The sequence below is a fragment of the Brachyhypopomus gauderio genome, chromosome 6 (genome assembly GCF_052324685.1).
Source record: "Brachyhypopomus gauderio isolate BG-103 chromosome 6, BGAUD_0.2, whole genome shotgun sequence".
In the NCBI taxonomy this organism is placed as follows: domain Eukaryota; kingdom Metazoa; phylum Chordata; class Actinopteri; order Gymnotiformes; family Hypopomidae; genus Brachyhypopomus; species Brachyhypopomus gauderio.
The window spans coordinates 8,898,943-8,913,802 of NC_135216.1; the positions used below are offsets into that span (position 1 = coordinate 8,898,943).

A 14,860-nucleotide genomic window follows, 5' to 3' on the forward strand; every position below is an offset into this window, starting at 1 on the left:
TTTTTTAAAGGGCAACAATTAAGTATAACAATAAAATAAACCCCATTATAGGCTACATCGAATCCCTTAATTAAGACTCTAGGACAAATTCCACCAATGCAATATCGGATAAAATAAAGCGCGTTCACAAAGTTTTGGGGCAGTCGCCAACGGACCTTTATTTTGCACAAGCCTGTCAAATTACGTCACATCCGGCATGGCTGTTGCTCAGAGATAGGTGGGTTCCGTTGTAGTTCACGCATGCGCACTACCGTTGCGGTGGGCAAGGGCATTGAAGAGATGTGACATTTGAGTAACGTTAGCGAGAGATTCTGATGTTATAATATTCATATTTCAAAACACTCTTATCGATTCAAACATTCCTGCACAAAAGTGACTCTTCACACAAGTGTCTGTGTACAGGTACGCGTCAAACTACATTTGCTAGGAGTCAGGCTAGCTACTTTACTTGGCTAAGTTAGCCGACGCAGCTAGGTTAACTAGTTGTGATTAGCCGTGTAACCAGCTGGTTAGCTAGGCTGGCTGTTAGCTCTCGGCTCGGACGTTTGTGTGTCTTGTGTTTCTGCAAGAAATTCTCGATATAAAATCAATCTAAGCTACACTGACATCTCACTCTCATCAGTTCAGATGCAAACATTGTCCAGTTTGTGTGTGTGTGTGTGTGTGTGTGTGTGTGTGTGTGTGTGTGTGTGTGTGTGTGTGTGTGTGTGTGTGTGAGAAATGATACTTTAAAAGCTGAGATCATTCTTTTTCTCTTTATAGATAAGCTGGATCACAGATCGCACGCTGACAGTGGATGGTAAATTAAACTTTTCCTCATCACTGATTTGTACAACTATGCCAGTTTACTGATCGTCTAATATTGTTGGGTTCCCCAGCACCCTGACCTGAATGGCTGTGTGCAGAAGGGGGGTCTCATTTTGGGTGGGTTGTATCAGGAGCCATTGTAGCAGACAACCAGTAAAGAAACAGAGCTGGCAGGTAGATACACGTCTGTTCTTTTGATTACACTGTAAAGCTATTCATGTACTTAGAAACTAACTATGTTACCTTATTTGCAGAAACTTGGTTCCCGGTTGAATGGCACCTGTAGAGTTATTAGCAGTGCATCATGGGCTTTGGCGCCCCCAAATAGCCTGAATTACCAATCTGCCAAGAAGCCAATCCTTTCTTACCCGCTCCACCATGCCTGCCAGCCGTGTAGGGTGCACAGTCTGGATGAGGAGTGGGAGGAGACCGTTAGCCTGTGTGTGCTGTTTACACCCAGGGAGAAGAATGAGCAGTGCACCCTGGTCAAGGTGCCCTTGTTTGGACAAGTCAAGTTGAGTGAGCTCCATGCGTTGGGAACCAACTGTCCCACTGACCTTTTTTTCCCCTTAACCACTGTTGACGGGAGGAGAGACGATGACATTAGCGTTACTGGAAAAGTATGGACTGAGAGCAGACCGCAGAGGGAGCAGGTCTCGTTCCGGAGTTTGTTTGAAACCGAAGGATGTCCCAGTCCGTTCGCTTTGGGCTCGCATTTCTTTAGCTTCCATTGCCCCGGGATGGAGGTTGCAGACAGCCTGAGAGTTGGACATGAAAGACAGGCCTGCACCCCGATGTCCCAGCTCTCACTCTGCAGTCACGCACAGATGGGGAGCACGCAGAGCGGATTGAGTGAGAAAAACAAGGAGAACGATGAGAAACTTGCACTCATGTACGAGAGACTCAGGATTGAGGTAACACTTCAGGAAGTGAGCCGTGCCGGCTTTCTGTATGTTTTAAACTGGGTTCGCTCTTGAGTCACTATGTGGTCACGTTGTCTTCCAGCTCCCCAAATTTTTTGTGAAGAATCACGACTACAGCATGTATTCCAGTGATTTAGAGTTTATCAATGGTCTTCTCAACACCAAGACTAGGTGAGATTTTTTTTTTTTTTTTTTTTTTTTTATGAATTACATTCATGACCACTTCTTTAGTATATTTATTACGTTTTGGTAGAGTAAGTGTTGCAGACAGCAGATGAAAGGCAGCGTTCTTCTCTCTACTTCCTTAGAGGCCGTTGGGCGTACCAGCTGACCCTGTCGCTGTGGCGATTGCTGTGTCTGTGTTATTATGCGGACACGCGCATGGAGGTGTTGAAGTTGACGAAGCACCCGGAGGACGGCTCCATCAAAGTGCGCTGGCGGGTCAAGGGCCTGCCCTTGTACCTTCTGCTGCTTCGCTTCTACAAGAAGGACAAGACCCAGCTTTATAGGTACAGCTGTGTACAGGGCAAGGCTCTTTGTGTGTGTGTGTGTGCAGTATCCCTATGAGAACTTGTTTTTTGTTGCTTTAACAGGACATATGACGCATTCTCCACCTTCTATGTGGGCTCCGACGGACTCGTACGCTGTCATAAGGTCGAAAAGGTCAGAGTGCCAATCTTTTGCTTGCAGTGATTCTGCTGGTCTTTGCCGATTGTGGTAGTCATGAGCACTAAAACATGGCCGACCTGGAAAGATGGATTCTGAGTCATTGATGGTGTTTTTTGCACCTGCAGGTGATGCAGGCCCAACCACCCGTGCTTCCCAAAGTGACGACGCTTCTGGCGGGGGCCCTGGTGGCCCTGGGTGTTCAGGAGCCCCGGCCCGCCCTCAACCTCCTACCACCACTGCTCTCCTCCGCCACACAGAGCCCAGAGTAAGGAAGGGAGCGCAGACAAGATCCTGGGTGTCCGGGCGTGGCTGTGTGTGCCGGAGAATGTTGTTACTGTCATCAGTGAGTGTGAAGAGGAAACGTCCTCGAGAAAACCTGAAAGAGAAGGCAAATTAGAACTGAAGTGAAAAGCCAACAACCAAGGATAACAACAGCTGGAAATTGAAACTATATCACTAGAAAACAGCTGTCGGGTCCACTGTCTTACCTGTCTGATGTATTTAATGGAATACTGTGCTATGCCTCAAGCCAAATCTCTGTAGCTCCGTCTGCTAATGCCTATAGGCAGCGTCTCGTGCACTGGAAACCACTACTGCAAGCTTTTTTCCCCCGCGCCCCCCATTTTCTTACATTGTGTTTACTGTGTCAGGTGATGACAAGCACACACAGCTCTAGAGAAGAAGAGTGGTGAAGTTACTGAGCTTATGTCAAGGAACAGATTCATGCTATTCATTCATTCTCTCTCTCTCTCTCTCTCTCATATATATATAAATTCAAAATGCATTTCACGTGCATACCAGTCATTTTTCATACAGCTTCATTAATCAAATACAGTAATGTGAAGCGTGTCCTGCTGTCTGCTTCGTATACGCGAGCTGCTGCCACCCACCAGATGTACACCAGATGTACTCCACTTCCACAGTGATCCTCACGGCACTCAGCGTGTGTCTGCGGCATTTCTATCACCTCCAGTAAAAGCAGCACTCCTGTTGTAGCTGTAACCTGTTGGGACATGGACTGAAACACTGGTTCCATTTATGCTATGCTTCAATGTGTTTTGCCTTCACAAGCCATGTCTTCACCGTATGCCATAGCTTATATGGACAAATTACAGCACAGCCCAGTTATTGGATTGGTTAAAGTGAATTAGATTCCTGATTAAATGCAAAAATGGAGGTTTGGAAGGGTTGAAGCCCCAGTTTGGAGTAAAGTTGGTAACTGGTAATGAAATACACTAGTAGAGTGGCATTACATCATTGGCCTTCTCTTGAACTGAGCTGGAGCAGCCAATGGAAAGGTGTCCAGCATGCACCCAGACACAGTGTATTAAACCATGTTGTCTTTGCACAAGTATCACACCTCTGCACTACTAGCATGTAAACTGCTTTTGTTGGTGACCCATCCTGTCATTGTAGAAAAGCAAGTAAGCATGTTGTGGATGGGTGGGTGGTTCTTACATAAATCTGAAGCCTTGGCCTCTTATTTATCATTACTTCCCAATACAAATGGAGGCTCATTTGTTTTGCCTTTCTTTGGTGTCTGATGAGCTACCATTTTTTTTTGCTAATCATTTATACCGTTGAGATTACAAAGTGATAGTCATTTTTCTTTAACACCCAGAGGTAATAGATAGCATTTTCAGATATGTAAATTTACCAGTCGATTCACCAATCTAAATGTTTTGTGGTTCATAAAATTGAGAACGCAGATTGCATTCATAGATGGTAAAACACATACACTGAGGATACACACTTAATCTTGCTACTGTGACAAAGAAAAACACAGGCATAGCTCTTTTCTGTGGTTTCTGTGAGTACAACATACTGCTTGCACTTTAAGTTATTGAGGCTTATAGAACTATTGCAGTTAAACTTTCGATAATTTATGAGTGTTAGGATCCATAAAAACTTTATCATTCTGCTAAATCCTTGGTCTGTTGCTGTAATATTTATTTGCTGATGTTAACACAAATTTGGGTATGAAAGTGTGAATAAAGTGTAAACACAGCATTAACTACTTGGAATGTCAAATTTGATCATGATTATGATTATGAATAATAAGTGGAAAGGTACTTTGTTGAGTTTGTCTTTAGTTTTGGGTTCATGTGTGTAAAGACAGATCAAATTCAAATGATTGTGTTCACATCACATTACATTCTCCTGAACATATTAATACAGACATCATGCTATTTGTTAACCTTTAAATGTTAATTTGAAACAAGTTTCATAGAGGTTGAAATGAAATATTTAGGGCTACATTTTTATTGTAGAACAGCCACATTCACAAGCAACATTAACGTGTAGATTTTGAATTTATGAAAGAAAAGTGGTAGTCGCAAGTCCCAAGCACCGGGAGTTAAGCACAGGGAGACAGTGATGGAAAAACCACAGCAGTTTGAGGTAAATGCTCATCATAGTGGGCTGACTTAAAACCATCCATTTATCCCGCTAAAAGAAACCTGATTGGTCCTTTTTATTAAAAACCTCAGACCACTCACTGGTCATCCTGTAATGGAGAAAGTACACTTGTTTCAAGTGTGTATGGTAGCACTGAGGCTGCATTTATTGCCACTAATAAAAACAAATTACACCAATATACAGCTAATTTACAACTGAAATTACACAGGAAGCCTTGAGGATATACACAGATGCAATAAGAGTGAAACTGGATAGAAGGTAACTGGTCCCAAATACATGGTCTACCAAGAAGATTAGGAAGTGTTCACAATAAACGTTGCCTTCTGCATACGAAGTGAAGAGTGCGAGGATCAGTCACGTTCACAGAAGAATCCAGTTCCTCTATTGCCCGTTTGAGTCCCTAATGGGTCATGTGAACATCTGAATTGGTAATCGCGTGCAAAATGAATCTTTACAGTTAGGAGTCATCCGAGAAAACCTTGTGCGTGTTGGGGAAACGCTGCGAGTTGTAGTCGGGGTCTTCACTGACTTTTTTCTTTAGGTCACTCTTAACCTGAAAGGGACATACAAGGAAAGAATTTTGTTCAGAAACTTTCATATCCACTTATTCATAACTTTCATATCTTACTGTACCGCTCCAGCCCCATGTTTTTGTGGGCTGTAATGTGTGCTCCCCCCACCCCCACCCCCACCCCCACCCCCTTATTTCCAGACTAAAAGTACAAAGATAAAACGAAGCTTAGTTGAAGATACTGAAAGCAAAGCACTGGTAAAACGAGCCATTTAGATCCTGCGTCACCTGATTTGTATAGGCGTCCTGAAGTTCTGGTGTTTCTAGCTCCACCTGCAGGCTGTCTGGGGTAGTGACGGGCCGCACTCCTACGGTCCTGGCAGCACGGTTCACAGCGTCGGAGAGAGAAAGGTGTGGTCCCTCACCCTGAGCAGTCTTCACGACACAGTGCAGACTATCATGAGTACGGTTCATACAGTGCACCTACGTGTGTAGTATCTTTCTATAAAACGTGGCACATCTTTCAGGATTCATTCCTACACTAAAATCCAAAAGGTTGCCAGCACCAACCTTCCTCCTCTTTGCAGGCATTCCCTGAAGGTAAGCATCCGACATGGGGGGCTGAGCCTTCATCTTCCGCTGGGACAGCATGTCGTGCCTAATGATGGGCACCCACTCCTGACAGAACACACACACATACACACACGCGCCTCTGTCATTCGGAGTAACAGCAGACCTCCTGCGAGAGTCTCGTTGAGAAGTATGTAGTGAGAAAGTGAGGAGGGAGGGTCTCACGGGAGGGACGGCGGCTGCCCACGGCTCCGCCTGCATGCCCGACTCCTCTCCGCCTCCTGCTCGCGTCTCCCCTGACGACGACCTGTGAGGAGCGAGGTCCGCGGCAGGCTCCGCCCCGTCTCTACTGGCGCTCTCGCCAGACGATGCCAAGGCTTCTTCAGCGGTGGTGGCAGGAGCTGGAGACAAACCCTCCTCCATCTGTAGGACACAGTCATGAATCACATCAGTCCTGCATCTGTGCATCTTGCAAGGCGTTAAAAAAAAATGTCCATAAAACCACTGACTAGTTTCACTGAACATAATTGAACTTGATATTATTTAACATGTATTAAGAATAAGCAGGTTAGTGTTGAAACAAACATTTCAAACAGTGTTTTGTTTTATCAGACATTCTATAGTGTGATGATAATCATTTGTTGAAATATGTGAGCAGATGTATTACATGGCTTTCAACATTTTCAGTGATGGACTGCAATGTTAGAAAGCTTCCACTTGTGTTATGACCTACATGTTCGTTTAAACTCTGAAGATGTGAGCGGGTAACTTCCCACAGATATTTAATGTAGCCTTTGCAGTGAATGCCATTTAGTTATCTGTATGTCTGCTAATGAAAGATACACACTAGTAATTAGAAACGGCACATCTCATTAGAGCTCTTCTGCATATTCGTTCACCTGCACATTCTGGCCCTCTGCTGGTTGGCCGTCTTGAGCCTCTGACTCCTCCCTCTCAGCAGATTCAGCCTATAATTAGAAGCAACAAATATATTTAGAAAAACAGGTATGGAGAGCTAAATTAAGAACAAGTGTTTGAATGAGTTCTGAAGGCATTCGTATGACCTGTGTGTGGACTACATAATGCTGGATCTGGTCCTCTGTAACTGGGTTGTGGTCTAGGATCACATGGAGTCTCATTGACATCATGCTGGTCAGCCAGTTTACCAGACTGGGGTTCACCTCCGCAGACATCCTCCTCTGTACGAACAAACACAGTTAGAGCGTCAGTTGCCGTCCTTCAAAGAGGAACCGGCATCATCAGAGAGCGAGTGTGTGGACGCTGAACTAACAATGCGGTGGTTGATGACTGCAGTCAGAGCCCTCTGTTCTCCTCGTAAACAGCACAGGTTGAGAGCCAGACATTCAAACAGGCCCTGAGTGCACAGGAACAGCAAACGGGGACCGAAGGTGTGATCTGCAAAAGGAGAAATCAAGACACTCAGTGTCTATAGTGTTATGGCAAATCACTTAATAGTGGATCAGATGTGACAAAGCCTCCCCTATTTAGACTATCCTGCCTCTTACGGGACTCTTATCCTGAGTGTATTCATGCTGATCATCAAGAGAGTCGTACGTCTTCTCAACAAATAAGTACACGTACGCGTACGGTCTTATGCAAACGTGGGTGTCTTATACAAGCACGGTGCATGGCCGCATTGTGGTTTTGGCCTTTGGCGAAAGCGACTCACTTTACCGTGTGCCTGCTAAAACACAGATGGCCCATGTGTGCACTGCTGTAGGTGGAGCCGGTGGTACCTGTACAGCGGAGGACGTGTGTGGCCATGCGTGTGAACTGCTGCCTGAGGAAGGACATGTTGGTCTGGATGATGTCCACCCCCTCTCGCACCGTGACTGTGGACTGACACCCAGCCATCCAACAAAAACGTCAGGTCTCTTGTTGCGAAAACGGTTCGAAACGGTGGTACGCGAGTGTGTTGAACTTACGAAGCTCTCGGCAATATACTCCTCAAGTCCATTGATCAGGTCTTCTGCGGCAGTCTAGAGGGAAACATATATGACAAGTTATGACAATAACCGGGTCAGTTTTTGGTCCATATCTGCAATAAATAGTAGCCTGAACTAATTCTGCACTCAAGTCTGGTAATAATGGGGATGGTAAATATAATGACTTCTCGGAACAGAACAAACATGGGGACGGACGTTTACACTCCAGCGCAGTGATGGTGCGTGGCAACTCCGCGGATGTGGGTTGCTTACAGCGATGTTGGCGTCGGTAGGCTCCACACCCTGGAGATAGTGCTGGGTGAAGAAGGCTGTGAGTTCGGGCTGGATGCGAGCGAGGGGCTGGGGATTCCCGTGCAGCAACAGCACCATGTCTACCATGGAGAAGCTCTGACATACCAAAGACAACAGGTCTCCAAAGAAACCTGGCACGGAGACACAAGAGCGTGAGACCCCCGCGCAACAGCCGGGTCCCCTAACCCATGGACACGCCGTCCACACTGGACCGCTGGTTTTTATTCCAACCAAGCAGAATTACAGCCCATGTAAAGAACCACTTGTTTGCGAACCATCCAAATGGTTTACTAATAAGGATGCTTGTGACAAAAACCAAAATGCTGAAAACAATGCTGCCCTTTGTGGATAAAACTGCTCAATACTTCCCCAACAACCTTGACTGACTTAAGGCAGTGTCTTATGTGTAAGTATAATGTCTAAAGGTGAATGAAGTTTACAGTGTTCCTTAATCACAGTTCAAGTACCACACACACACACACACACACACACACACACACACACACACACACACTCACCCACAGCATCCCCAGTTCCGGGGGTGAAGAGGTTACTGGTCTGGGACAGCCTCTGGATGAACTGGGCGATGCTCTCGCTGTTCCCCTGCCCTGCACCCAGAGAACCCATCATGGTGGACAGCACACCCTGCACAATTCCCGTGAACAGCTCTGGGCTCAAAGAGTCCCCTGTTCCACTGGGCGGGGCCTGTTGGGGGCTGACGGGCGACGCTGACGGTGCGGGTGGGGCGGCAGGGGCGGGTGGAGGCTGGTTTGGGGGAGGGAATACAGGTTCATTGGCCTGGAGAAAAAACAACATAAATTCTGTAAAAACTTGCTATTTTTAATACGTGTGGGTGAATCTATAGGAAAAACACCAACACTGACCTGGATGAAATCAGACAAGCCCTGGATGAAGGCAGGAACACCAGGCACAGTCACTGTAATGGATGGAGTGCCTCCAGAGATGCCCCCACCCACTCCAGCAGCTCCTCCCAAGAGGGACCCAAGCAGGTGGGGCAGATTCCCCTCCGGGACGCCCTCCTGAGACTGGCCTACGGAGGCTGTGCTGGTCGTACGAGTGGTCGTCTGGCCAGACGTGTTGGCCGAGGGAGGGGGAGCGGTTGCGAAGGACGGCGAGGAAGAAGATGAAGACGTGGAGAAGGAGAATGAGTGGGATGAAGAGGTAGTTGAAGTTTGGACGCCTGGGAAGGGAATAAGTCAAGTTCAGTTGACGGTCTTGATCAACATCTGACAAGAAAGCTCTGGTTCCAACGTTAGTCATCAAATGAAGAACAATAAAGGCTCAGTAGGCAGAGGTAATAGCTTGTTGGCTTGTTGTTATCTTGAATACAGTTCTGGGTTCATTTCCACTTCTTCATGACAGAAGGTGCGATATCTTTCATAATGTGAACATTGTACAGGGACTCCAAAGAAGGTGTTGGGCCAGAGATGAGGTGTGTTTTGGCTATAGAGCACGCCAGGCAGGAGTTACGCGTGGAGATCTTACCGGTGTGCATCGGCATGAGAAGCTGCCCCACCAAGCCGCTCACCATCTGAGTGAGAGGAGAAGCAGCCATGGTGTTGCCCTGGAGACAAGAACGTGCGACACAATGACAGAGGTGTCAAACTACAAATAAAAACACGTACAAATTGTGTCTAAACTAACTGAACCGAAGAGCTTCACAACGATTCACCTGCCCGGGCTGCTGGCCGCCTGTAGGGGGCACTGCCGCGCGCAGGTTGATGGTGGCTGCTCTGGTGCCAGCGGGCTGGGGCACGCGCGGGGTGAAGGAGGGTCGAGTGATGACGACCCTGGCCTGGGGAGGGGGCGGGGCAGCTTGGCCTTCTACGTGCTGAGCGGCAGGAGGCGGAGCACCCGGCTGGTGTGATGCTGATGCTGCCGTCGCCATGGCAGCAGCCTGCTGAGAGATCTGGTGTACGATGGCCTGCATGAACTCTGGAGGCAGGCCCGGGATGTGGATGGGCGGAGTTCCTTCGGAGAAAATGAGAGACAAGCAAAAAATAAATGAATGTTGATACCAAGAACACTGAAAGAAACCACCGATACCAAGTGAAATCCACGTTGCTGGACAAAGGACACTTCTACATCTATAAGGAATACTATAACATCTATAGCAAACATGTATAACCAACAATAACAACATAAAATGTTATTTGGATTTAAGCAATAGCAGATTCCTGAGATCACTGTCCCCAGGAATTGCTGCATTAAATCTCAAGGTGAGTGTGGTTAGTTTGCACTTTGAGGAATAGTGGACACTCACCGGCCTGTCCAGCAGCGGTGCCGTTCTGCTGGACCGGGACTTGAGGTCCATTGCCTGAATCTGTTGCACAAAAATGCACAGATCAGTGGATTACACTACTGCCCCAACCAATCAGATAACCTCTGTTGACATTCTGCTCAGTGGAGCACATATACCAAAACCGAAATACGGTCAAATGAATGACAGATTATTGTGCCAGTAGTGAAATGAGACAACGGCATTCGTTAAATAGTTTCTGCCAGACCAGGAATGGACAGCTGAACTATAAGACTAAACACAAAAACACTGAGAGTGACTCTGGACGCACCATCCAGGTTCATCTGCATCATCACCACAGGCTCCATGGTCTGGTGAGTGATTCTGATCACCCGAGGAGCTCCCTGACCAGGCTGTTGATTGGCTCCATTGGATGGAGGAGGTTGTTCCTGTGCCTGATTCTGCACCTCTGATTGGCCGGATGGTTGAGATGTTGGTGGCTGACTTTCACCTGCCTGTCTGCCGTTGGAGGTCATGGTAACAGTTGTGCCAATGTTCATCTGTAAATAACAGCGACACAAACACTTGAAAACAGACATTCTGCACATTTCAAAAATCCACCTGGATCACAGACAATCATACTCACAATAGCATAAACCAGGGGTCACCAACGTGGTGCCCGCGGGCACCATGTCGCCCGCGAGGACGTTATGAGTCGCCCGCGGGCTTGTTTTAAAAACAGCTCACTATATTGCCATGCACCAAAGCGCTGCATCGTTTATGTTTTTGCTGCTATTAGCGATTGTCCGCGGTTGCTAGCAGTCTTCACATACCACCCCCCCCCTACCCCCCCGCTCAACAACTTTCGTTCGCGCCCCCCCCCCAACAACTTTCTTTCTGGTAGCCCTCCGCAATAATTGGTATCCAAGAAGTAGCTCCCAACTTCAAAAAGGTTGGTGACCCCTGGCATAAACAAACAAATAAGTCTGGTAGCTCACCGGTATGGGCATGTGGGGCAGTCCACTCTGCAACAAAACGGGGGACGTATAGTGGGAAATAGGCCGAACCACATGCAGGTGGCGGGGAGGTTGAGCAGCCAGATTACACCGGAGATCGCTCAAAGCAACCAAGGTGTTGCCTAGGAGACGGAGGGATTCTCCAACCATATTGAGAGTGCGCTGATCCTCCTCGCGCTCTTGAGTCTATTAAAGAACGGAGCGCAGTACGTGGATTTAGAGCACATCTGATTACAATATTACCGTTTCTCTGACCAATGTTAAATTGTACGTGTGTATTTTGTTATACGTTGTTATTGTAATCCGCTGATGCAGCAGCTCCCAGTATGGAGTGGGTTCTCTCCATGAAGGGGCGAAGTCTCTCCTCCACCCTCCGCACCTCAGACAGAACCTCTACCAGCTCCAATGGACTTGGATGACTGATCACAGACGAAGGAAAGAAAAACAACGTACTTTACAGCTCTGCCATGCAGTTTCGATTTTCCACATAAATGTTCTAGCATTCTATGGTGCAGCACCTTTCAATGAGACTAAATCAGATCATCAAAGTCAAAGGTCTTACTTTGGTCCAGAGTGAGGGGGTCCCTCTGTCTGCGTGGATGCAGAGGAGGAAGAGGAGGCAGGAGGTGGTGGTGGAGAGGTGTCCATGGGTTGCATGGATGAGGAGGAAGGTGTGGAAGATGGCTGAGGAGCGACAGACGCCTGATGGGTAGATGCTGCGCTTGGTTGACCCTGAAACCAAATTTATATTTTACCGTAACTGAATTCTTTATACTGTCACAGTAACCAAGCACATCAAGGAAATATACATAACTCAATGACCAGTTCTAATGGTTGTTACAGGCTGTCGAGAGAAGACCACACCTCCAGTCTGTGGATCAAAGACTGAGTCTCTCGCAACAGGTTTTCAGCCAACTGGAGCCTTATCCTTGGTTCACTGTGCACTGATTGGTCCAAGTTGATATGCACATCCACAGATCCATTGCTCTGGAGGTATGAAAACCAGTACACAATTGTTAAAGCTCCAGTCTGGATCTACGGAAATGTGTCATGGACACACCAGGATCAACTCCGGCTTTACTAAGACAAAACCTGATAAATATATATATTCAAGATTTTATTTGTAAATCCTCTATTACTGCAGTACAAATAACATACTGAAAGTTCTACTGAACCTCTCAGGTGTCTTACCCCAGTGCTGGTACTGACTCTGGGATTCCGCCCAGCCTCCCCAACACCAGCCATCATCTGTTGCACAGACATCTAGTAGACAACATATTAATGTTTAATTGTTAACAACACGTAACTTCCCATGCTAATAGTTAGCACTAGACAGTTCTGGGCTCTGTACTCAGCAATAACAACCAAACTACAGAGTTCCACACAAGGAGGAAGTTCTCACTGCCTGTTTTTATCTCGCAGTGGATAGAAAGGCAGGGTGAATAGTAAGTCTCCAAATTTTTGAAGGGAGGAGCATTGGAAAATATATTTTAATGGAAATCATAGGATTGAAGAGAGAGGGTTGATTCTGTTGACGGCTAGGTCTGGCAAAAGTTAACCTGAATCTGCTGGGGATCCATGATGTTAACAGGGAGGTTAAAGGTTCCCAGCATGACGTAGCTATTGCCGTTGCGGTCGTGCGGAGTTCCTTGGGAGGTGGAGGTAGAGGAGTGAGAAGAGCTGGAGCCTCCATCTGCTCCTCCAGATGAGCTAGCCTCCGCTCCTCCCCCACCTCCAGACTGTGCAGTCTGAGGCGGGGCCCTCTCAACGAGATGAATAACCTTTCCATCAACGTCTGAGAAAAAACAAAGGATACAATGCAACAACAAAATGTGAGAAGTCACATACCACTTTTTTTATGATCTTCGTGCCTTCAGAGTAACCAAAAGTGATGAGGACTACTCTACAAAACCTGTTGGTGGGCTACATCTTAGTACCTAAGTACTTTAGTACCTTTTTGAGACATTTCTATGTATGCAACGAGACTCACTGTATTCTGTTAGAGTCCTTTCATCCTGCAGCACCCTGCCCTGGTATATCAGCCTTTGCTTATCCATAGGGATCTCAACCGAGGAAGCAATATGCTCTTTAAACTCTTTCACTGTCCACTGAAAAAAGGAAAGAAATAATGAATTAATCAGAATATAAACAAATAAAGCTCAGTTAGGTCTTCATGATATGATCTGCATCAGTTTAGGTCAAGCCAAGATGTTTTTCCATCTCCATAGTTAATACTCTCACTAATAGCACATATATAATAATAATTGTTTATGTTATTAGTTACTAGTTACAGAAAGGGTGTTATTAGGTGAAGTTTAACTGCTGACCCAGGCAGGATTACATTACCTCTCCCCGGACAGTGTAGCTCCTGCTCTGAGAGTCTAGAGTTTTAACAGTGACCTCAATAGCCCCCGGCTCCTCCATGGACCCCCACTGCCGAGACAACCGTGTAAATGTAACTAGTTCACCTCTTCCTCTACCTAAGAGCTGGTTTAAGACCACAAGGTGACCACACGTACTTTTCAACGCTGTACTATATAAAAACAGAGACAGTTACAGGGGCACAACATTCAGGTTTTAGCGCCGCTTCCTCCTCACAGTCAACAATGGGCGCAGTGAATGAACTCCACCGACCCACTAACACTTAGCTGGCTAGCTAACTAGTTAGCCGGTTTAACTGCTAGCAGCTGGCTAGCTAGTTACTATGGATACATCACGAGACATTAGGGTCGCGAGCCAAGCGGGTAGCTCGAGTACGTTAGGCTGCGTTAGCTAGCGGGCTAACTAACTAGCAGCAGGTTTAAATGGCTACGGCTAACTAGCCCAGCTAACGCAGCCGGCGATTAGATGCATTTGATAAGTGTAACCTTGCCGCGTAGTATAAGAAAACAAGAGAACACGTCTGACTACAAAACGACCCAGTTGGGATCAAATACCTTGTTTCCCCTGTGCTATTGTGGGAAGATTAAGACGAAAGGTCCTCTTTTTAATCCCGATTATTTGATGCCAGCTAACGGGACACAGCCAGCTAGCTAGCTAACCCACAGTTGCGTACGCCGTCACCGCGACGTGATGACGCACACGCGCGATCTACACCGACTACGCAGCGCCAGCTGGTTCTCGCCATGGTGTGAAGATCAGCGGATTTGCGCTGCGCTTCGCTACGAGCTACGAACCGGGTATAACAAATTAAGGTGACAAAGTTAATATTTCGGTTTTAGTCTTTGAACATAAAGGTCGTATGAATATTAATTTGAAACAAAATAAACGATAATATATACGATTAAGTAGATAAATATTTTAAATATAAAAATAGGGCTATTTCTTAATACTGCATTTCTTGTCATATTTGTCACAAAATTGTTTATGAAACTTATATGTTTATGAATCATATACAATATACTATTGGGATTAATTCAATAATGGCT

The 14,860-nt window shown here is 46.4% G+C and overlaps 2 protein-coding genes across 4 annotated transcripts; one reads left to right on the plus strand and one right to left on the minus strand.

Moving 5' to 3' along the window:
• The first annotated feature begins 224 nt into the window (after window positions 1–224).
• Window positions 225–4,413, plus strand: c6h6orf136 (chromosome 6 C6orf136 homolog). Its single transcript, XM_077008510.1, has 8 exons — window positions 225–402; window positions 763–799; window positions 879–981; window positions 1,062–1,721; window positions 1,813–1,901; window positions 2,039–2,239; window positions 2,324–2,393; window positions 2,525–4,413. Exons 3-8 carry the CDS (start codon window positions 892–894, stop codon window positions 2,666–2,668), a joined length of 1,254 nt encoding a protein of 417 aa, XP_076864625.1. The 5' UTR covers window positions 225–402; window positions 763–799; window positions 879–891; the 3' UTR covers window positions 2,669–4,413.
• A 444-nt stretch (window positions 4,414–4,857) lies between these two features.
• Window positions 4,858–14,516, minus strand: bag6l (BCL2 associated athanogene 6, like). 3 transcript variants are annotated; one of them, XM_077008507.1, is made up of 25 exons: window positions 14,369–14,516; window positions 13,779–13,865; window positions 13,423–13,540; window positions 12,992–13,227; window positions 12,624–12,695; window positions 12,297–12,419; window positions 11,995–12,164; window positions 11,722–11,851; window positions 11,415–11,618; window positions 10,748–10,976; window positions 10,441–10,500; window positions 9,850–10,148; window positions 9,663–9,741; window positions 9,041–9,357; window positions 8,675–8,921; window positions 8,118–8,287; window positions 7,845–7,898; window positions 7,656–7,758; window positions 7,190–7,314; window positions 6,963–7,097; window positions 6,798–6,866; window positions 6,124–6,321; window positions 5,899–6,006; window positions 5,617–5,763; window positions 4,858–5,370 (listed from the first exon to the last, which is right to left on the minus strand). In XM_077008507.1, the coding sequence occupies exons 2-25, from the start codon at window positions 13,854–13,856 to the stop codon at window positions 5,275–5,277; spliced, it is 3,567 nt and encodes a 1,188-aa protein (XP_076864622.1). In that variant the 5' UTR covers window positions 13,857–13,865; window positions 14,369–14,516; the 3' UTR covers window positions 4,858–5,274. The 3 variants fall into 3 exon arrangements, with proteins under 3 accessions (XP_076864622.1, XP_076864619.1, XP_076864620.1); XM_077008504.1 differs by having other exon boundaries at window positions 8,675–8,954; XM_077008505.1 differs by having other exon boundaries at window positions 8,675–8,954; window positions 13,779–13,919; window positions 14,369–14,502.
• Between the last annotated feature and the right edge of the window lie 344 nt (window positions 14,517–14,860).